Source organism: Lepisosteus oculatus, chromosome 2, assembly GCF_040954835.1.
Source record: "Lepisosteus oculatus isolate fLepOcu1 chromosome 2, fLepOcu1.hap2, whole genome shotgun sequence".
In the NCBI taxonomy this organism is placed as follows: Eukaryota; Metazoa; Chordata; class Actinopteri; order Semionotiformes; family Lepisosteidae; genus Lepisosteus; species Lepisosteus oculatus.
Genome location: NC_090697.1, coordinates 59,030,212 through 59,052,887, shown reverse-complemented (window position 1 = coordinate 59,052,887; position 22,676 = coordinate 59,030,212). Strand labels below are relative to the sequence as shown.

Below are 22,676 nucleotides of genomic sequence, written 5' to 3'. Positions count from 1 at the left end.
TAAGTGGTAAAAAAGAGGATCTGGGTCCTAGCGCCTGCAGGATGCAAAAAAAAAATATTTTGGAAGCTGAATTTATTGAAAATATATTTGTAAGATTTAATTCAGGTATGTTTTAGGGAAATATCTGGTATATTCTGCTTCACTCCCTTAAGTATCATCAACAAGTCATAATTGACATTTGAACTTCTATTACCTGTTTTAGACCACGTATACAACCCGACAACCTGCTTATATTATGCAGTCCAATTTGACTTTCTCCAAAACCACGGACTCCAAGGGATGCAGTACGTCATATGCGACAGCTGTACCAGAGGTAAAAGCAGGGGGAGCAGAATATAAAGTTAAAGCTCAGTGAAGAAACAATTTCAAGTAGGTCATAAGAAATCAGGTAGTTCAAGCAGGGGGCTGCGTCAGCATGTGTAACAAGAAGAGGCTTATTCCGTGCCGAAAAGAGAAGAAAAGAAACACAACGTTTTGGCTTCAGGTGTTCAGGTGTTTCTCTTCTTCTCTTTTCAGCATGGAATAAAACTTTCCTTGTTTTTAAGAAAGCATGTGTCAGTGTTGTGGAGTGTTTGTTAGTCACTAACTTTCCGCATGTTTTCAGCCTATACCTGAGATCTCTTGTCTCCATTAACAGGAGTGTTAATGCTGTGACCCCCCCAAGTTATGCTGGCAGTTTAAATGTCATGACAATTCCTATATTACAGTGTGCCCCTGCAGGAAAGAATGAGACCTACTTCTTCATACCACCACATCTGGTATCAGCTTGACTTCATATACCTCTCTTCCAATTAGTAATAAGATCCAGTCTTACATGATTTCTGAGATAGATAGTTTGTACTCAATATTTATGTCTTTATCTTCAGTCTCTATATACTGTCACTGTATTCTTTCTCCTGTTTTAATATAATCAAAACTCTGCAATGGTATACGGTTATTCATTCCATCCATTCATCCATCCATTTCCTAACTGCCTTTTCCAATACTGGGTCACGCGGGTCGAACCTATGCTTGTAAGCAACCGGTGCAAGGCAGGGTACACCCTGGATGGGACACAAACACACTCACATGAGAAACCATCTTCCCAGACATCTTTTAACCTGCCAGTACATCTTTGATCTGAGGGAGGAAAACAGAGCACCTGGATGCAAACACAGGAAGACCATGTTGACAGCACGGAACTGAAAACAGGATCCCCACACTGCAAGGCAGCAATGATAGCCACCGTGCCATTGGGCTGCCCAAGGTTATCCATTCAGGGAGATAAAACACTTGTTACATTAGCATTAATCTTTGACATCCATCTTTTATATCCCCTGACCAAGGGGCTCATCTTAATTCACCACCCAACACTGTCAATGTGTTTTGGATAGTCTTCTTTATCAACCATGGTGACAGTGTGGAGTAATGGCTAGGGGTCTGAACTCTACAGGAGACACATGGGCAGAAATCCTGAGTGCACTGCTTCCATTGTACCCTAGAGCAGCGTACTTCACTTGGACTGCTCCAGTCAATGCCATTCGTTGTAAATGGGCCTCCAGGTTTGTTATTTCAATGAAATGATTCTAATAGAATAATTCAAGCTAGATACAACTTTCAAGAATTTAAGCTTTGAGAAGGCAGGACTTGAACTTTATTTTTAATTTATGTATACAGCAGGAAGATTTCTTTTTGTTTATAATGGGAAAGCAACTATTTTCAAAAGCTTGAACAAAAACATATCTTTATAAAGAGCTATATTTATTGTTATTTAAAACTAAAAAGTGAAATCCAGTAAGTCATGTCGGTGAATCTAAGTGGTTCCATACAGGAGTCTGTATGTAAATATGGTGAATAAATATTCCTTGAGCTATCACGCCCTCTAAAGGTTCATGCTCATTTTTCTCAATGAGTTAGTTTAACAGCAGTATGCACCAATGACAATAGTACCTTCATGAATAGAACAAAAACAGTATTTTGTGTTTATTAAGGGGACTTGATTTTTTATGTTTTTTTTAAATGGGGGGGGGGGGGTAAGATTAAAAGTGGTTAATAGATCAAAATTGGGTCTTAACACCAGCTTGCTGTGCAAGCAAAATTATAAAGATTAATGATAGGTTTACCCCCTAAAGTCAGAGAAAACTAAGCAAAACAGCACATGATTTATTTGTACTCTGGCACAGCTTTGAAATCAAGACTAGACATCAAGTTTATTAATACAGACAAATATTATAATAAGATGCACATACATACACAACATTTTACACTATTACTATACAGATATTTACAAATTTGTGAGTATCAGAGTCTTTTACAGGCACACTAAAATACAAACACAAAACAACTTAAAAGGCCGAAAACAAAATCATTTTGCCCAGGACATATTCTCTCTCCAAAAAATGCTCTTTGAATGAGAACCCATTTACTGTACCTATTCCAAATGAAGGACAGACTCTCTAGCCTGTGTAATCCACAAAATCAGTAACCACAATTTACACAAACAAGACTGGAAGAGGGTTTTCTTCCAGTCTTCAGATGAACTAAACAGAATCTGGTTTCTCGGTCTACCTGAAGTAGGTAAATACTATTGCGGTTCAATTCTCTCCTCTTACTCTAAACGGTCTTACCATATTTTCTTTCCCTTGAGGTCTATTTTGTCCTATGACACATTCCAGTGAAGACTGGCTTAATGACTTCACTAAGAATGTTTCGGTCATGTTTAAGGATTTCTATTCTATGACATGGCTGATTTAAGGTAATTAGATCCAAGTCAATTAGTACTGCTCTTGATTATTTAGACCTTCACTCCTGTTTACTGACTCAAGGACATAGGTCAGTCTTACATTACCACTAAAACCAACACCCACTGTTCTAAATTTACAGAATAAACATGATTTTTCTGTGAAATACAAATGTTAGCTAACTCCCAAACAAGCAACAGTGGTTTGTTATGAAGAGCACACATTTATACTGCAAGTTAGTATTGAATTCTCACAATTAATTTTATTTTGGCAAATACTGCAGTACATGGAACATGTTCAATTACTTTTTTTAATTCACAGCTGCATATTGTATTTATTGTGTCATTTTCTCATCACAGGGCTAAGACTAAGAACAATTACTAAGCAGAAAAGACCATTTGGCCCATCTAGCCTATTTGATAGTCAGCAGCTAATTAATCCAAGAATTTCATCTAGCCATTTCTTGAAAGACGCTGTGATGTCAGTTTCAACAACATGGCTCGGTAGTTTTTTTTTTCCAAGCTCGTACAATCCTTTGGGTAAAGACGTGCCCCCTGTTGTCTATTTTAAGTGCACTTTCATGTACTTTTAACTTGTGCCTTCTGGTTCCTAGAATATTCTTTGTTCTGCAGTGTAGCTGGTAGCACGTCTCAGGTCTGATTCCAGAGCAGCTACAGTACATGTAGTGACCAAAATTGTGCACAATACTCTCAATGAGCTTTTATAAGTGCATTATTGCACTGCTTCCCCGCATTGCCTAAAAGATGTAAATGAAGTCTCAACATATTTTTCTCAACAATATTTTTAGAACATATTTTAGAATCTTAGTGAGTCCCATTTCGCATTTACAGTTTATGTTTTTGCAAACTGCATTCAAAATCCTGCACTTGTGCATCATCTGCCAGGTGTTTTATCTAAACATTTCTGCTTCTACAGTGTTTACCAGTCCTCCTAATTTGGCATTATTTGCAAACTCGACTGATTTGTGACTATTATTAAACATTAGCTTGGTCATGCTATCTGATGGTCAAAGGTGTAAATTCAAGAAATTAATTAAAAGTTATTCAATGACCCAACTTTTTGAGGCTGGTATTACAAAATAGTTAAACCAATGTGAATTCATAACTTATAAGTCCTCCAGAAACAACACGCATACACTTTGTGGAAAGAAAAAAACATTAAAATATTTTAGAGTGTCATCCAACCTGAGGTGGTTATAAGAATAGTAGTAAATACGTATCATAGTAGTAAACATCCTACCTAGCTGACTGGCTGTTCTGTGAATCAATGTTGAAGCAACTAAAATCGTTTTAGTTTGCAAATAGATTCAATTATGTCATTTCAATATACAATCCATTACAAATCCAATTTGTTTTTGATGTCTACAAAATTTAACTGCCCAATGTTGCAGTTTTAGTTCCAGACAGAATCAACTCAGAATTTCCATTTTTCAATTATAACTCCATTTGCAAATCCAATAATATAGACATCTCCTTGATGGTGGGTATCTGGCATTTTCCAGGATCTTTTCAACATTATTTTGCAAGCCTGAATCAAAGTTTAAATGCCAAATCTGCACATAATTCAACGTTAATTTGCTAGCCTTTAAAAGAGAATGATCATACATATTACTAAAATTATGTCTGTATTTACACAATTTGTTGCACATCAATAACTTGCTCAAGAAAGTCATTTATGTAATGTTTTGCATATTCAGTAGTCTGGCTTGAGCATTGCATGCTTGAGAGTTATGCCACTGTGTCGCAAATTGGGCCTCATCAATTAAGTAAAATACTGCTAGCCAGTATCTACATTGAACCACTTAGGTAGCTTGACGCCAGATTTAAGATTAGCATTATATGGGATAAAGAGTGGCTTGCTGTAGAGGCTTTGCCCGTCATAATTTCTCTTGTTTTTGTGTTGTATGTCCAACAGCAGAAATGAGATGGGGAACTAGGAATGAACCAAAACCACAACACTGACAATATTCAAAGGGCCTGTCATTTTTAATTACATACAGTAGAAACAGCACTTGTGAAGCCCAGTGATGCAGCCATGATTCTACATGTGTATAGGTACCTTACGAGGAGCCGTAGTAGCTCAGATGGCAAGGGCATCTAGCTCCTAACCGGAAGGTTCTGGGTTCAATCCCAGGTAGGGGGCAAGTGATGTAGCTTACTCTAATTCCTTCCAGATGGCTCTCAGGTCCACTCAGCCTGCTTTCCAAATGAGTAGTGGGGGTAATAGGCTGGCCAGACTGTGATGCTGACCACATTAGCTCTACCTACAGTGTTGGATGATTGAGAGAATTCCCCCCCCCATTCCCCCATGGGCCTTTTTGTGACACAAAACCTATAAGTGCCTCATGACTATAGCCATAAGAGATGAAATGCTAAATTAAACCAAATCTGACAATCCTCTTATTCAATCAACATAAATTTCTTGGCTATGTTTGGGTTTCAGTGCCTCCATTCTCAGTAGGTCGACAGTAAGTTAATTGGCTTTCAGTACATTACAATGTTAACATGGGGAGATGCGACCATTCCACTTAGTAACGTTCCCAAAGTGAATTTCCTCACTTTTATTAAGACATGGAATCCTTTCAGCATAGGAACAGGTAAAGGATTATTCCACATGGAAAACAAAAGCTTGGAATAAACCTTTACCAGTTCCTTTGCAGCTTACCTACTTGAAATCCTTTCAGCATTATTAAAAACAGGGGGGAATAATTCTACAAACTGTATATTCTGTAGATCTGCTGTATTGCATATGGCCTTTGAAGTTTAAGAGGTTCATTTAAAGTTGTTGGAGTTCAGTCAGAATACATTTTTTCACTGTAACTATGACATTATCTAATAAAACTCCACAGCCAAAACCCCACATCAATGATGGCTTTTAGTGAGTCAAAACACGTTTTCAACACTTTCAACTCAGATTAAGCAGGAAAACAATTGATTTCTATGATACATATTTTCATTTTTGGAAATTTATCATTATAATAAGTATGCTAAATATAAATGTAAATAAGTCCAAATGCAATTTTTTATCACATACATTATTTACCACAATCTAGCAGAAATTTGCACAGCAAAGCAGAATATGAGATAAATTAGTCCTTAAACCACTACTTCATTCGGAAAATAATTTGACAAATGACACTTTGTTGAATTATAAAAATGGCAAAGTTCCTAGCCAAAGTATTGAGATTTTGTGCTCACATAATTTAAAATGAAAAGACAGAGCTAGGACTTACCTCTTCTTTGTTTTTAAGATGCTTTAGACTTTCCAGCAGAGTCCACAGTGAAAGACAGATTGATTTGCATTTGTACTCATCAATAAATTTTAAAACTCTTCATTTGTTGCCAAACAACCATGCATCACACTTGTCAAATTTTCAAAACCCCCAAGTTTGAAACTCTCATCTCTATCTTTTTAATTATAAACATATGTTTCCAGCACATCAATATATGTAGTCTGGTGTTTAAATCAAGATTTGAACTGATCATAGTTTTAGCCATACTTTAAAATCAAGAGACTGTCTACTTAAGTCCTTTGAACTTCAGGAATGGAGTACTAACTTCCCATCCACTGTGTACCAGTTTACAGGAAATTAAAAAAACATATTTATGATGATGCCAAATTTACCTCTTTTTGGATGACTTCCTTAATCTTATTTAAATGATTAGAAAGTGCAATTATGTAACTGTTTTAGAATTGTGATAATGTGCCGACATAAAATAGTTGAAGAATCAATTTTGATCCCTCTTTTATTGCCATCTTTTGGCTAATAGAAGTTATTCTTAAAGTTTTCACTCGAATTCTCTGATCAATATTTTTATTTTGTTTGTGTTACTGTGATCAAACCTAACATGGGTAAGAGAATAACTTTCAGGCTATTTTATTATTAATGAATATAAGCAAAGACCATAACGTGCACTAAACTAGAGGGAAGATTACAATCTCTTTCATGCACCAGTGTATAGTGAATGAATACAGAATATTAACTTTTGCTTTCACTTTTTAAGTTCAGAACTATATAGCTAAAACACTTTCTATTTGTGACTTGCACTGGTTCTAGTTACTTACAAAAAGTACATGGGGAATAATTTCAATAAATGGGTAGGAAATATAAAACTATGGACACAGGAAGTGCATGACGCAAAGAATAAGCAGGTTAGGTGAACAGAATACCTTGAAAAGTGGACAGATTATGTGAAAATTCACATCCTGATATGATATCGTGACAGATCTTTGGTAATCATATGAGAAAATGATCGTCTATGCTTTGGAGGCAGGTTAGCAAACACCAGCGTGACTGATGGCTTTTTCAAACTGATAAGCTATTTGGCAGGTATATCAATATGGTAAAATGTGGGCCAAACCATGAGAAATTGGAATTCTTATATACAATTGTGGACTTAAAGAATTCTGACTGAATGCAAATACAAACAACTGTACAGTAATAACAAACAAGTGTTACTGTTTTTTCATGAATTACCATACTTTGCACAATTAATTCACCCTGTATAGTAACTACAGGTATTTTATTTGAAGGGATATTACTCTTTTTTATTACATAAAACAAAGTCCTGAAAAAATGAACTGGTCAGCATAGCTTAATTAAGACTCACATTTGGTGAATTAATTGGTTTAACTACCAATTCATTGCCTTATAAAAAAAATTAAAAGCATTACTATTTCAAGTTACAGTTAAGCTGGAAAAAGTACAATGCCTGCAGGGACAATCTTTTTGTTTTTTAAATCATAGCCGTTTCTTTTAGAGCCTGCATATAAATGATAGTCCTCATCAGCAGGTAACTAAGACTGCACATCATGCCATGCAACTCAGAATGTAACTCAGATAGCTCATTCTGGAAAAACTAAAGTTTCCTTGAAGCTGAGTAAGAAAAAAAAGATACCTTGTATATTGTTAATCTGCATTGTTTCATTAAACTTTCCAGACTCTGATTTGAAATTGAGTTATGTTCAGCAAAACTGTTTTACTCAGCTCGAAACAGCAAGATTGCAGGGGTAAGTTAAGTTACACAGGAGTCACATAACAGGCAGATATGCTAGTGGATGACACTGTAACAGCTACTAAAAAGTAGATCAGCAAGTAAAAAGTAGAAAAATCTGGAAATGCCATTATCACTGTTTAATGGTAAATGTATTACAACTTTGAGCTGTAAAAATAATAGTGAAAAAATCCTGGGCAAAAATGTTAATTACATCTACAGCAGCCAAAATCAAAACGACTAAGTTACATGGTTCTAAAATAGGTACCGTAAGACAAAAACATTAAACACAAAATAAAACTGTTGCATATTATTGTCAAGTAACTTATATACCACTAAACAGTGAGCTGGAATCTTGCTGTCATTTAGAGAAAGAAAATCACTATCTTACACTATCTCATGAGCATTAACAAATTCCCATGTGGACAATCCACGTAAAGGTTCTCTAGAAAGAAAACAAATGGAGAGAAAGAGAGTTTCTCTCTAGAATTTTGACTTGGCAGAACCTGGTAAACCTAACCAGAAGAGTTTGTATGTGCCAAGTTAGAGGTCTTAGTCTTAAATCATTGTGAAGTCCATATGAAATGAAACCTTCAAAATATTCCAAGAATGTGGCATATACACAAAAGAAGGAAAACCGTGCTTCTTGACAATTTCGTAGGCAAAAAATGTAAAAGCAGTTCGAGTCACTGTCATGATGATCCTTTCAAGCCTTCAGTTCTCTTCCTCACTCTCTTTATCCCAGTCCTTCATGGCTGCACCCATCATGAAATCGTCACGCAATATACTCCAAGATGGCTTGTCTTCTGTTTTTATGCCACTCTATAAAAGACACATTTAAAAAACGTTTTACATTTTACTTTAAATTAAACATTAGCACATTTCAATATTTAATCATTTGAAAAGCTATTACTTTTGACAGCATTTTGTCATCAGTATTTATTGCAACATTTATACTACAGAAGACACTTATGGTAAAGTGACCATGTCTACTATAGTATAAATGTGAGCTACAGCACATTTCGATGCTATCACAGCAGCACGTTCTTAGAACTCTGTTTAAGAGTTGCAACAATGCTGTCCATTGAAAGTACACAGATTGTGTATGAAAAGGGCATTTCTAGTTTAATATGTGTATCCCCTTGGACAAATATTTAAATAACCAATGGCTTGCAACATCAGCAAAGAAAACATAGAACTAAATACAGTTCAGCATCTTTATATATCTATCCTGTAGGTAATTTTGCTCCACTCCCACCCAATTTACCTAAACATCAACTATATTTTAAACAGGATTAAAATGAACGCCTGGCTGCTTGCTAATCTTGCATGTAAAATCAGTAAAGACACGTGAATGTTGTAGGTATAAACAAAAAATTGCAAATTAACTCTCCCCTTGAGAAAGAAGTGCCATTTTGATTAAATACAAATGGTGCATACACGTTTTTAAAGCAAAATATGACTATTTAAACTGCATACCTTAATAAGTGAAAGAAGTTAAATGTCAGCAAAAAAAAAGCAAAATAAAAAAACAGATTTATTGATTGTATAAGAATATACCCCCGTGAGTCAATACTTGCTCCCTTGGCTTCAATTACAGTAGCGAGGTATTTTGGATAAGTCTTTACCAACAGCAGGCTGGTGCAATATCCCTGCATTGTGCAAAAATGCCCAGGATTGTTGATGACACATATAATAAACTGGATTCAAGTCAGGACTCTGACTTGGCCACTCAAGGACATTTACATTCTTCATTCAAGATAAAATTTCATTTTAGAAATTCAGACAAATCTTGGAGGAAAGGCTGGAGCAGGCTTTTCTCCCAGATTGCCTGTATTTGTTTCCATTTCCCAGTGAATCTTGACAGATTCCCAGTCCCTGTTGATGAGGACAAAGCTGCCACCTCCATACTTGCAGGAAAGAAGGTGGTGACTGGAAGATATACTGCGTTGGGTTAGATACTTTTTCATTGCCGAGAGTTGTAACAATTTATCTCATCTGAACATCTACCACATTTAATAAAAGATCCATCTACAGAACACACAAGAGTTTTAACATTTGAAGAACAATTTCCCGGTAAGGCTACACTGCTAGAATGTATCGCTATACTGCTGTCAAGTTTATATATATGTATGTAATATGAGAAATGAGACATTATAAGAAAGCAACAACAAAATACTTGCACGATTACAATTTGTCCTGCAAATAAGCATTTTTATTCTAGTTCTAAATGCTATCATTCTGTGACATGATAAAGTGTTAGTATTAAGCATTACATTTCTTATTTAATGGGAATAATAATTTAAAGTTAAAGATGTTTACTGTTACAGCACTGTAATATACCAGGTCCTATTGTAATTTGAGAGAAGTATCCCACCTGGGATTTGAGCCCATGACCCTCCAATCCAGAATCCAAAGCCTCCACACTGCCTATTTTTAGGCTAAGTACATTAATGTCAACACTTTTTATGCTGAGTACCAATACAGTACCTCCACATTAACACAAGAATCAGTAGCAATGTTGTATTTAATACAGTGTTAGATTTTAAACAAAAGTAAGAAATCACACAATCTGACTGGTGTACAAAATGGTACTAACTGTTAAAATCTTATTTCCTTTTATCAAGATATTTATCAATTTAATTATTCTGCCAAATAATATCTGAACTAAAACATTTCTAAAACACTGACATGCTAATCAATCATGTATATAGATCCTGAACAAATACCAAAATAATTATATTTAATTTGTTTAAAACACAGCACAAGATACAAAATATAAAATGACCCTTGTAACTGCAAATATAAAACAATATAAAAATAATTGTCTGTATCTTGAATAATTAACAGTGAACTACTTAAAACAAAATAAAAATACATATACTTACTGAAAGTAGTGATATCTCTGTTTTAAAATAATTCATGCAACTTTGATGTTTGAGGTTTACTGTTTTTTAAGTAAACGCATCATTTTGTCTTAACCTTTGACATAACCCCTCCTAAAGAAGCCGTGTTGAAGAAACAATGTTATGTTTCTTTTTTCTACTTTTCAGTATGGAATTAACCTTAACTTGTTCTTTATTGGTGTTATATTAAACAAGTACCTATATTTCTCCTACATTTTACTTAAAGTATGTTCAAAATATAATTCCTTTTGGATCATTGATCCTACACTGCCTTGAAAAATCTGGTATGCAGATCACAGCTGGATATGTTTTTTTGTTGCGGCAAAAAGGTAAGAAATGAGTGACATCCTCTATTAATCATCAGGAAGAATCTTAAAAAAGTTAATGGTTCCCAAACCACTTTCTTAAAACATCAGCTTCCAGAGGATCATCTTACATACAACAGCGCAACCTTGTGGACATGTGTAGGCAGTGAAATTTGTTTCAGGGTATATACAAGTGTTGAAATGCCAATAAGGGAATTTCAGAGATTATCTTAGAAATCACTTCTACAATATGTTTTTTTGATGATTTGACCAAACAAAAAATGGAAATGCTATTTATAAGAGACATTCCATTGATTGATAATACACATTTAAGATTCTGGCAGGAAGTAAATTCACTGTGACATCTTAAAACATTCAGAATTTAAACGAACATTCGTAATGTTCTTGCCATGCTTTTTAGAAAGCTTTACAGGACCAAAGTCACAAAAAATGATAAGAAAAGAATAAGCTGCTTGCATAGCAATGCAGCTGCATTGGCAAAACCAAATAAATGTCATATCCTGCTTATAAAAATAACACTGCAGCATGCTTAGTGGCGGAGAGGTGGCACTGTGGCTAAGGATCTGTGCCTGTGGCTGGAAGGTTGCCGGTTCAAATCCCGCGGCTGGCAGAGGAATCCTACTCTGTTGGGCCCCTGAGCAAGGCCCTTAACCCCAACTGCTCCAGGTGCTTTATAAATGACTGACCCTGCGCTCTGACCCCAAGCTTCTCTCCCTGTCTGTGTCTCATGGAGAGCATTAATGTTATGGCACTACATTCCAGCTCTGGTTTAAGCCTGATAAACCTAAAGTTTCACTCAATGTGTGACTTGAACTATTCCAACAATTTTTAATTCTATTATATTAATATAATATTGATTATATTAATATAAGAATACTTTGTTCATATTTTTTTATAAATGTGTTGTTGTTGCCCTACTGCTATTACTGAGGTTCTAGTTGTACTTTTTGTTTCTTACACGGTCACTTTCAAAGTCCTGTGAAATCCAAACCTTGGATGAAAACTCAAAACAAAGAAAACCTGACAAGATTATAAAGGTCCACAGCACTAGCGCCAGAATTAAAAGAATGATAGATAATGTGGTCTGGCTACCATGTTGGAATACATAACTTAAGGAATTTCAAAATTTGTTATTCTCTAAAACCAAAGATTATAGAGATCTGAATCTTCCATTTTTTTTCATATGATGTCTTTAGGAGATCAGAGTAGGATTTCTTTAGGAGACATTCAAGCCAACCAGACTGATGCCAAATATTCTTAATTAATTATTTTAACAGAAATACAGATCTGTTAGGGTATTGTTTGTATGTCCTGAAATAATACAGTGTTATTAAAGTAAAAATATATCAATAAAGCATAGCAGTTACATTTTTATTTAAGCTCTGTAGTCTGATTTTAACTCTGATCCCTCTGAACATATTTAGGTTCTTAGATCGATAACAAAAATTCTAACACTAAATGAAATAAATCACTATTATTGTAATGTTAAAATTAGTTAAAATGTTCTAATCATATTACATTTTCCCAACTACAATAATCAGCATCCCAATTCAAATGATAAGAAAATTAAAATTCCTTCTACCAAATCCCAGAAATGCAGAAATCTATCCAACCATCCATTTTCTGACAGCTTTATCCAGGCTTTAAAGTTTTTTTTGTATTCATTTATCAGTAACTAAAAATAAAGCCCACATTTGTTTACATTGTCACCATACTGTATGAATGTAATTTTAAAATATTCAATTGGAATAAACCTGGTGACCATTTAAAAACCATACTGTTTTACCAAAATATTCTGCTATATGCTTTAACTGATTAGCACAATAACCATGATGATTCTAATCTGTAGATTTTCCATTCATTTTGAAGACTCGCTGTATATATCCTAATTTAGGAAGCTGTATCCTCTTTGAAATCAGGATTTAAATTTAAATTAAATAATAATGTAACAAAACTAAAAAAGATCATATTAACCTATTAAATACTTTTGGTTGTAAATAATCAAAATTATTTGATCAGATTTGATAATTTGTGACATTGCGTAAAAAATGCAACAGAGAGCAACCAGTCTAAGATGCCCGAGAATGGCTAATAATTGGTTTAATCACAGCAAACAATGAAAAGTTTGAGTGATCAAAAACACACAAAATGTGTTAGCATGCGCCCACACAAAATCCATCTTATCTCTGTGTGAAAAAGCAAATTCTCGTAATAGGTGTCAAATACCTCACACAAAAGCCAAAGTTGCTGGTAGGTTTCTAGCCCTGACATAATTCATCAATTCAACTACTCAAACTTCAAATCACTGAGACAATAGAACCTTGTATATAATGCATTCAGATGCTAATGCAATGGAACAAAAATGATATTCTCATCTGTTTTCAGAGTTTAATTCAGTCAAGAATATCAAACATCTTCAAGGTATGCAATACAGCGATTTTAATTTCCTGTCCTGGTTTTCTGTTTTGCAGGGAAAACATGTCTAAATCCTTCTGTCATGTCAAGATCAGCATTTGCGGCTGATAAACACCAGTAACTGTTGGATACAACTAATATCCTGTATTTCATTTATAGCAAGGCTAATAAACTAAGAAGAAGAGAATGTATTTTGACATATTCAATATCTCAACATGGTTAAATTAGATAGCTACAGTTTCTGGACTTTTCTTATGCTCTTTTTTTGCCAGGAAAAAAAAATTCTCTCTTTCCTGTGTCTGTGTGTTTGTCAGTCTCTTTTCCCTGAGATCCACCTATTCAAATATCCTGTGACGGCACCCACTTTCCAGATATGTCACAAGCCATTAACACTTCTTCAGGAATGGTAACATCCTGTTTAGCTAGCACAAAGCTCACTCTATGCTGTGTAGCTATCCAGTAACCTTTGCTTAATGGAGGAATCCAAAACAATCATTGACAACAGAAATTAAACAGTGGGATGATCACATTTGGAAAAAAGTACTCTTTTACAGATTAATCCAGGTTTGAGTGATTTGATGATAATCAACAAGTTTGTTTAAAGCAAGACTGGAGAGCAGTATAATAGTCATTGCACAACGGCAAACCAATTAATATACATTAGATGTTTTCAGGAGTCAGAAGTGTCAGAACCATGTATAAAACCAAAGGTAATTTGATTGCCAGTCAAAGGTGTTTGCCAGCAGATAGGAGGCAGGTCATGACCTACCATGCCATTCCATCAAGAACCCATCTTATAAACAAGAATTCATCTATTAACATAACAATGACCCAAAACACATACACTTTGCAATGACAACATATTTAGAGAATAAAGATAACTTTTCACAAAGTCACAAAATGAAACTATTGAGGCCATACAGTGTCAAATAAGCTTTGGGTGGCAACCAAACAACTTGGATTAAAGTGTTACAGGACATTTCAAACAACATTTTACCTTCTTCACTGATTAAATGTAAGGGTACATGAAAACAAGCATTCAAATACATTAATAGGTCCTACAAGACTAGGTACTTTAGCCCTTATATATAATATATTGTTCTTGGGCTATCCTTTGGGATTTCAATTTATTTGTTCATCACATTTTTAAAGGCACAGATTTTATTCAGCACTGACTAGACTGAAATAATTCATCTATATGGCAACTGAATTGTGTGTCATATGTACACGCTGAATTTAAGACCTATATCACTCTTTTCAAAGTCAAAGTTTGAAAAAATTAGAAGATTTTCTATATAGTGATAAAAAGGACAGAAATACATTTTGCTTCAAAAACAAGCTTATTAATTCTAGGATGCATAAAGCACTTAAGTTCTGAACATAGACCTACCTTTTTGCTCTTCTCTAATTTTGAGACTGTTTGTGATGTCCCTGTTTCAGTCCCTCGAAGAACGTTAATGAAGTCTTTCTTAGAAACTGAAGACAACAGCTTTGCCCGCTTCCTCTCTGAACCCCCAGCCTCCTTCACTTTCTCATCCATATTCTTCTGGTGCTTCCGAACAGCGTTGAACAGCTGGACTACTCCCCTGAGAGAGGGGAAAAAAGAACAAAGCCGAAAACTTAACATTGTAACAGAACATCCTAAACACTGCAATGCGAATGCAGAAACAGGCAGTCAAATTCTCAAATGTAGTTTTGTCAGCAGAGGTACATGTTAAACAAATATTAACGTTCACTGTGCTGTAAAATCCAGTTACACATGCATCTTTATGTTAAGAAAACAGGCAGTGCACCTATATCGTATCTCTGGCAGTGACACATTCTCTCATTTAACTTACAGAAAAAGTGTGACTTAATAGCAGGGTATTAGAATTTACCTTCTGTGTTGGTACTGACAATATGCATATGATTGCTATCAATGAACTACACCGAATGCATCAAATATTAATAATCAGAGTTTCTGAACTCCAGTGATCAGGACTCTCAATAATCTAGGTTTCTGATACAAACAGCATTAAAAAGCTAAAATCTACAGTTTTTTTATAAAGGGGAAAAATATATTCCTATTTTTAAAGCAAACAACAATATTTTATAAATAAAGCAGTAAAAGGTATTTTCATAGACAACGATGGAGAAAAGAAAATGATACCTTGTGGCAATTCTCTGAAGGTTCCTCTCCGTCTCTCTGTCTCTAACAACATCTGGTTTCACCCTGCACATCATCTCCCAAGCCTTTTTCTTATCAAGCTGAAAGAACAAGCCTGAACTCAAAACACATCTTTCAAACTAAATTACAAAAAGGCTCATACTGTGCTGTACAAAATCAAGAAGAGTTGTCCATGTAGACCCAAAAGCGATAATTCACTGAGAAATAGAATCTATAGCTATTGTTTTACTAGCTGTAGTGATGTGCTGTGCTGGTTGTAGGATTTGTACAGCTCCTCCCCTGATGGGATTGGAGCACTTTCAGGCCGCCACCAGCCACAAGCTGCACAGCTCCTCAGACAGTGCTGATTTCTGATAAAAACCCAAACCAATGCATCGTTATAAATTGTATTTTTTAATCAGCTGCATTTTACTTGTCTTCCTACCTTTATACTTACATGAGAGTATCATTAGAAAACTAAAAGCAATATTACAATATTTCTGTTTTTTTTGTCATTCACAGGAACATCCAAGTTCTACAAACATTAATGTTTGCAGTTACAGAATGTATTAAACTGCATGTTTGCTTCCATCTTACTCAAATACAGTAGGCTAAGTCACTGCTGTCATGTATTCAGAATAAGAACACTATAGGTACAGCATGCATTACTTCCTGGCTAGTTCTCAAACACTGTCTTAAAAATGCTAATCAGCTGGCTGCAGACATAACTCTGCTTCCATAAAAGAAGTCATAATCAAATTTAAGGCTTCCTTCTGCCTGTGTAAACAGCAAAAGAAAGAGTGAAGAAAAATTGGAAACAGTTTTTGACTTATCATATGATTTCTGCCATTATTCTGGACGGCAGTTCATTATAGAAGCAGGTGCTCTGTGATTATGCCATGCTTCTTAATTTAAATCTCTGACAGAGCTAAAATATAGAGAATAATTACACCTTGGTTTTCTTGAACTTTGATTTTATCAAGAACAAATCCTTTTCTTTTACAAGAAAATATTCAATTGAAGCTCATGAACCATTCAAAGAAATTAAAAAATGAAAGATAAAACTGTGCACAAAAAAGACAAAACTAACTGTACACTAGCTATGTTAAGCATTCTGATCATAGCATTTAACATGGGAAGTAAGAGTCACCAAGATCATACCTCTTTTTTCCGTTCTAACTTCTCCTGTTTTTCCTTCTCTTTCATTTTTTCTAACTTTTTATTCTTGGTGAGTATTGTTGGTTTGTTCTCCGGCGTTGTCTTGTGCAAGACTTTGGCCATGGCCTCGGCCCAGCCAGCATTGGGGTTTCCAGACTCTTCCACCTCATCTTCGCTTTCACCTCCCACAGAGCCTTCACCACTGAGACTGCCTCCATCTGCTTCTCCTTCACTGGAACCATAGCTGTCCTCATTTTCAGCAGCTGCAAATCAAATTATTAACACATCAAACGAGATCATCTCAAGCAGCCGTACTGCTTCAGAAACTAAATGAAATAGGACACCAGAAACAGAAACAAATATATATGTCAGGAACTGGTAGGAAAAAAATTATGTCTTCATTGTCCCATTTTCCATGATATTCCCAATTTGTCTCTTCTTACTGTGTAAGTTAAAAACATAAAGAAAAGAACTGCAGCTTCATGTTCAGCGTTCTAAGATTAAGGTTGATCTCCACAATAATACACAATTTTAATTTTTAAATAATTTATATAAAACAAAAAGGTGCCATACGTGGATTAATTAAGGCCCACAGAATGACATTAAATAGCCACACAATGAGTTGAATGACCTCTGTCTGTGGGCATTAATAGTGGTTCACAAGGTTTCAGAAAGAAAAATACCTTTTCCTGTGAGGTTTCTCAGTTAAATAATGAATTTTAAGCAAAGACTTAACCATAAAGACTAAGGAGCTTTCAAAGCAGATCAGGGATAAAATTATTGAAAGCATGAAAATGCTATAAAAATATACAGGCTGAAGTAGTTCAAGTAAGTTGCTGCATCAGCATGCACAGGCTGCAAAAGAATAAGTAAAAGGTTTATTCCATGCTGAACAGAGATGAAAGGAAACAACGTTTCGGCTGTGGAGCCTTTTTTAGCATGGAATAAACCTTTTACTTGTTCCATAAAAATATATATGTCTCTCTATATAAAATATAAGTCTCTGAATATGCCTATGTACAGATGCAGCCATTCAAAATGCATGGTACAAACCCGCGGTACGGGAAAGCCACCACAGGGCACCAAAATGACCGACAGGGGCACTCGTGGTGCATTGGTCAGTAGTGAAAAGATTTAATAATTTAATCTCTTTACTGTGCACATTTTAATTCGCTTAGTATTGAATATTTATATGAAATTTTACCACTGAAGGAAATTTTAGTAGCTGAGCATAAAAAGAAGAGGAGCATAACGCATCTGAAGGTCATAAACGATATTAATTTAGGAACATAAACATTACTGTTTGTACGTAAACTGTACTGTGTACGGCTGGTCTTGGTAGTTTAAAGAAAAAATACACACCAGTCTTCCATTTCTCCCTAAACATTTTAAGCATGAAAGTTTTATGAAACTGTACCCAAATATACAATTGCTGTATAGAATGAATTTTAATTTAAAAAAAAAATATTTAACACGAAAATTAAGCTGTTTACATCTTCCGCCTGAGAACATAGTCACCTGTTGCTACCCAACGCAGAAACACAGCCACTAACTAGCAAAGAGAGGACATTAGCTAGCCAATATGATAAAGAAATAAATGATTATTTTGTTTATTTCTTTTGCACATTTATTTGAACATTTCCATCGAATGTGCAAGCACTTGGAAATGCCCATTTTCCATGTAAATAGTTCCCTGGTTCCGCACCCCACACCAAACAAATTTAAATGTCTAAATATCACAACATGATCAAATTTAAGTCATTTTAATAACAATGAATAGTCACCTATGCGTTACAATATAAACATTTATATTGATTTAAATCGCGTTTAAATTGCCTTTATTTAAAAGCTATAAATAAAGCTGATACTGTTTAGACTTTTAATTATTTAAAACTGTATTACAACAGCACAATGCACAATGCAACGTAAATCGGTATCTTTGTCTTCTGCGTAATAATGTTCACCTCTCTGTCCAGCAAATTAACAATAATAATAATAATGAGCTTTATTGTATATGGCGCCTTTAAAGGTGGCTCCTCAAAGCGCTTTACAAGATAAAAACAATAACAACAATAGTGTTAGGCTTTTTTTTAATAGAAATACAAAATGAAATATAATGATGTGTTCAGGCTTAGACATTAACGAAGAGCATAACACGTGGGCGGCGTAGCAGTCGGCTCTGGCTTTCCCATCTATACCGATGCACTGCAAGTACAACCCTCCTCTCTGCAGGAGTGCTGGCTGTGACGAATTAAACCGGTTTCACAGGTATTTTCAAAGTAGAAGGGGGCGAGATTTCCAGAACCACCCAGTAAGTACAGTACTTACTAGTTAAGAAAGCTAGGCTCCTCAATGAAATTGCTTTAACATGCTAATGTGTTGGTGTAACATTCCGGGCGTGGCAAGCTTCTAATGTCAGCCCGACTACGGCAAAAGGAACCCTTCTTTCATTGGAAGACAATGAACATATTCTAGCCCTAAATTAATTAATAGCAAACATGGTTTACATAAAATACCTTTTTCCAAGAAAGTTTAGCCTTTGTCACTAATGAAACCACTAAATAAAGACATAAATATAGAAATCTTAAGAAATACATGACTTTGCTAAAATGTATTTAAAAATAAAAACGATTACAAACACCAGCGGAGAGAGAGAACAGGGGAGGGATGTTGGTTTTGCATAAGGGGCGGGGCTATGGAAATGAGATCTATTTGGGAATGTGGAGTTACATGTTCTGGCTGTTTGTGAATTATCATTGTTGAGGTATTGATTTTGTGTAATGCTTTATAATGAAAATTGAGGTGGATTTTGTTTATGATAAAGAGGATAAACTGGGATGGGAGGAGGGTTTGGCTTTGCATAAGGGTCGGGATTATAATAATTGGAGGAACGTGAGAGAGTTTGCAGGCTATTTTTGGTTTGTATAACGAATAATTCGTACAAGATATTGAGATTTGTTGTTTTGTTGAGATTTAACTCCGCAAGTCTGAGTTCTTGTGTCCGTCCTATCTGAGCCCGAAAGTATTACAATATGTATCTTTATAGCAGGTGGTGTACAGCTTTTTAGTATAGATTACACTTTTCTAAAATGTATTTAAAAAATAAAAACAATTACAATCTAATCTTTCCACGTTTGATCCCAAGAAAAATAAATCTAAATGGGGAGAAAGCTATGCTGAAAGTTTATTTAGAAGACAAAGATATCAATTTATGTTGCATTTGTCTGATTGTGAATAAAAAAACACATATTTAAACACGTGTTTGCGATTTAAATCAAAATGTGATTTAAATCAATATAAATGTTTATATTGTAACGCATAGGTGACTATTCATTGTTATTAAAATGACTTAAATTTGATCATGTTGTGATATTGAGAAATATAAGTCAAATAATTGTCCATAATATTGCTATTCTATTTTTTCAAAGAAATGTCGCAGTACACGAATATAATCATATCGTTATTAATTTCTTTAGATACGAGATTCCATATTATATTAGCAGAAAAGCTTAAAATTCCCACTTTTTTACAAGCTATTTCACATGTTAGTCAAAGACTTCGATGCTTAAAATGTTTAGGGAGAAATGGAATACCGGTGTGTATTTTTTCTTTAAAGTACCGATTCCTGGAATCTGACTGGCTGACACCCTTCTGAAGTGGTTCCATAATATCTGGTATACGGAAAAGAAAGCGTTGATTTTATGAAAAATCAGTTATGAAATTATGAAATGCTCTGTTAAAAGCAAGGGAGTTTTTATGTCCGTTGCAGTAAAAGAAAATGCCTGACAAAGTAGGGCTTGGACAGATTCCAAGTGCTTGTACAAATGTGCTAAAGAAACTAGCAAAAAAAGTCATTCCTTTATCATTCCTTTATCGTATTGGCTAGCTAATGTCCTGTTTGTCAAAGAAAAAACAAAGTATTTTAGTTTAAAATGACAGTTAGAAAGAATGTGGACCAGCGTAATACTTTGAGTTTACAGCTTGTCCAAAGTCATTCATTAATACTATTAGTAATATCTTCGGTAAAGGCTTTGTTGCATAAATATTTCTGATAAAGGTAGGTTGTGTACTTTTGTCCAACTGAGCAATCTTGCTTTCATAAAATATATCAGCTTTTTAGTGACTGATGATTAATATGCTGTAATACACAGTTTAAATTTAAAAGCTCAAATGCTGTAGATGAGAGGTTAAGCTTTATTGGCTCCTCCTGGCGGTTTTACAAGGTGATTCCGGATACTTTCCAGCATGACGTCAAATTACGCGATATACCGCGTGATACTGCGTATTGATGCGACATGCCCACTGTGGTATACCGCGAAATACCCCACCCATTTTGAATGGCTGCATCTGAATGTGCACAACCTACTTAATCATCATGAAACTGAAAGTGCATCGTACTACCTTGATACTGCCTAGCTCAGGCACTTATTTCAAGGTAAGGAGAAAACAACAACTAACAATTTTAAAAGAGCTACAGAGTTCAATGAATGAGATGGGAGAAAACATCTATCAATCAGCAATTTCCAGAACATTTCACAATACTCGTCTATGTAGCAGGTGGGCAGGAAGGAAGCCATTTCTAGAAATAATCTTGTAAAAACTAAATATTTAAAAACTATTCATTACTCATTTGTGGACAAGTAGGGTAATCACGTTTAGCCTGATTTTAAGATTCCTAGTTACAAGAACCAATGCCTATTTAGACTCTTTAAAATACCTATAATATTCACAGCCTTGAGAACAGTCAAATACAGTATAACACAAAATAAAAACAGTCTTGCCATCTGTGGAACTAGAAACTTAAACATCAAACAATCAGACAAGAAGTACTGGGGGTTCTGGTTTTAAGGAGATGTAATTGCATTCATTTATATTTCTACTTTCTACTTTTGTTTAAGCCACATGCGACACTGCACAAAGACGATACTTTCAATGTATCATCAACAAAAAATCCTTTGTTGCCGAGCGTGACAGCAACGATTTATGGTGAGCTCCACACTATGAAACTATAGGAGCGCTTGGGAAGAAATTTGCCTTAGTTTAGCTGTAAGACTACCCATAGTTTTTTGTTAAACGATGACAGGAAAACTATACGTTTCTAATAAACTGTAACTAAAGCATGTTAAAAGCTGTCTAATGCAGGCTTTTGGTAAAGCATAATAAAATTGTAAAGTATAATATTTTCTGCATTAATTGAATACGAAATGATCTTGTGATTTTAATACAAGATCCCTCGTTTATTAACACTGTATCGTAAAGATCACGTCCCAATTTAAGCAGTGTTTGTCCGGGAAATAAACATGTTGCAATCTGTTTTGACGAATAACCAAAGCCACACGTTTTTATATATCCTGGAGTCTAATAAAACAATTGCTGATTTCCGAATTCGATTTTTATAATTAAAAGTAAACAACGTATATAACACTACATTTTATGTTACCTGTAGAAACGCCTAATTATCCATTAAAAGATGTTGTTTTTGTTGCTAATTTTATCACTTCAAAATTATCTCAATAATTTAAAAATCATTTAATGCAAGCACTCTAATCGTTTAATAATTATGCCATTTGTTAATTCTAACTAAAAAGGAACGCAAACAGTAGCTCAGGCAAAACGAATGTTTCTTTGAAAGTTTTGACAAAGGCTAAAGAATACGATAAACAAAATCAGTACCTATATATTGAAAATGATTACATCAACATAAAAAGTGTAAATATTATCATACAAAACTTTTAATGATTATAATACCATTAAATTTCTCCTCAGAGCTCCCATGTGTTATCTCCGTGGACGCAGCCATCTTGCCGGAAGTGTTTCTGTTGTGTCACGTTAAAAAATCTATAGAAACAAATGATTCCGTTTTCGAGTTCCTCAACATAAACTGTAAAACGAATATTATTTTTATTTTGCATTTAAAATCTGTTTATATCTATATTGCAATATAACATGTATATAATACTTTATTTTAAAACCAACACAAAACATTGAAA

The 22,676-nt window shown here is 34.6% G+C and overlaps 1 protein-coding gene across 1 annotated transcript; it reads right to left on the bottom strand.

Moving 5' to 3' along the window:
* Nucleotides 1-7,232: 7,232 nt before the first annotated feature.
* Nucleotides 7,233-22,501, bottom strand: rrp15 (ribosomal RNA processing 15 homolog). Its single transcript, XM_006625770.3, has 5 exons — nt 22,435-22,501; nt 16,690-16,949; nt 15,532-15,629; nt 14,773-14,968; nt 7,233-8,557 (listed from the first exon to the last, which is right to left on the bottom strand). Exons 1-5 carry the CDS (start codon nt 22,484-22,486, stop codon nt 8,450-8,452), a joined length of 714 nt encoding a protein of 237 aa, XP_006625833.1. The 5' UTR covers nt 22,487-22,501; the 3' UTR covers nt 7,233-8,449.
* Between the last annotated feature and the right edge of the window lie 175 nt (nt 22,502-22,676).

Excerpts from the sequence above, each read along its gene's own strand:
- rrp15 (XM_006625770.3), bottom strand. The coding sequence starts at position 22,486 with ATGGCTGCGTCCACGGAGATAACACATGGGAGCTCTGAGGAGAAATTT. Across the intron at positions 15,630-16,689 it reads AGTTAGAACGGAAAAAAGAG|CTTGATAAGAAAAAGGCTTG; the intron begins GTATGATCTTGG and ends TTGTTCTTTCAG. Across the intron at positions 14,969-15,531 it reads CTTCAGAGAATTGCCACAAG|GGGAGTAGTCCAGCTGTTCA; the intron begins GTATCATTTTCT and ends CCCCTCTCTCAG.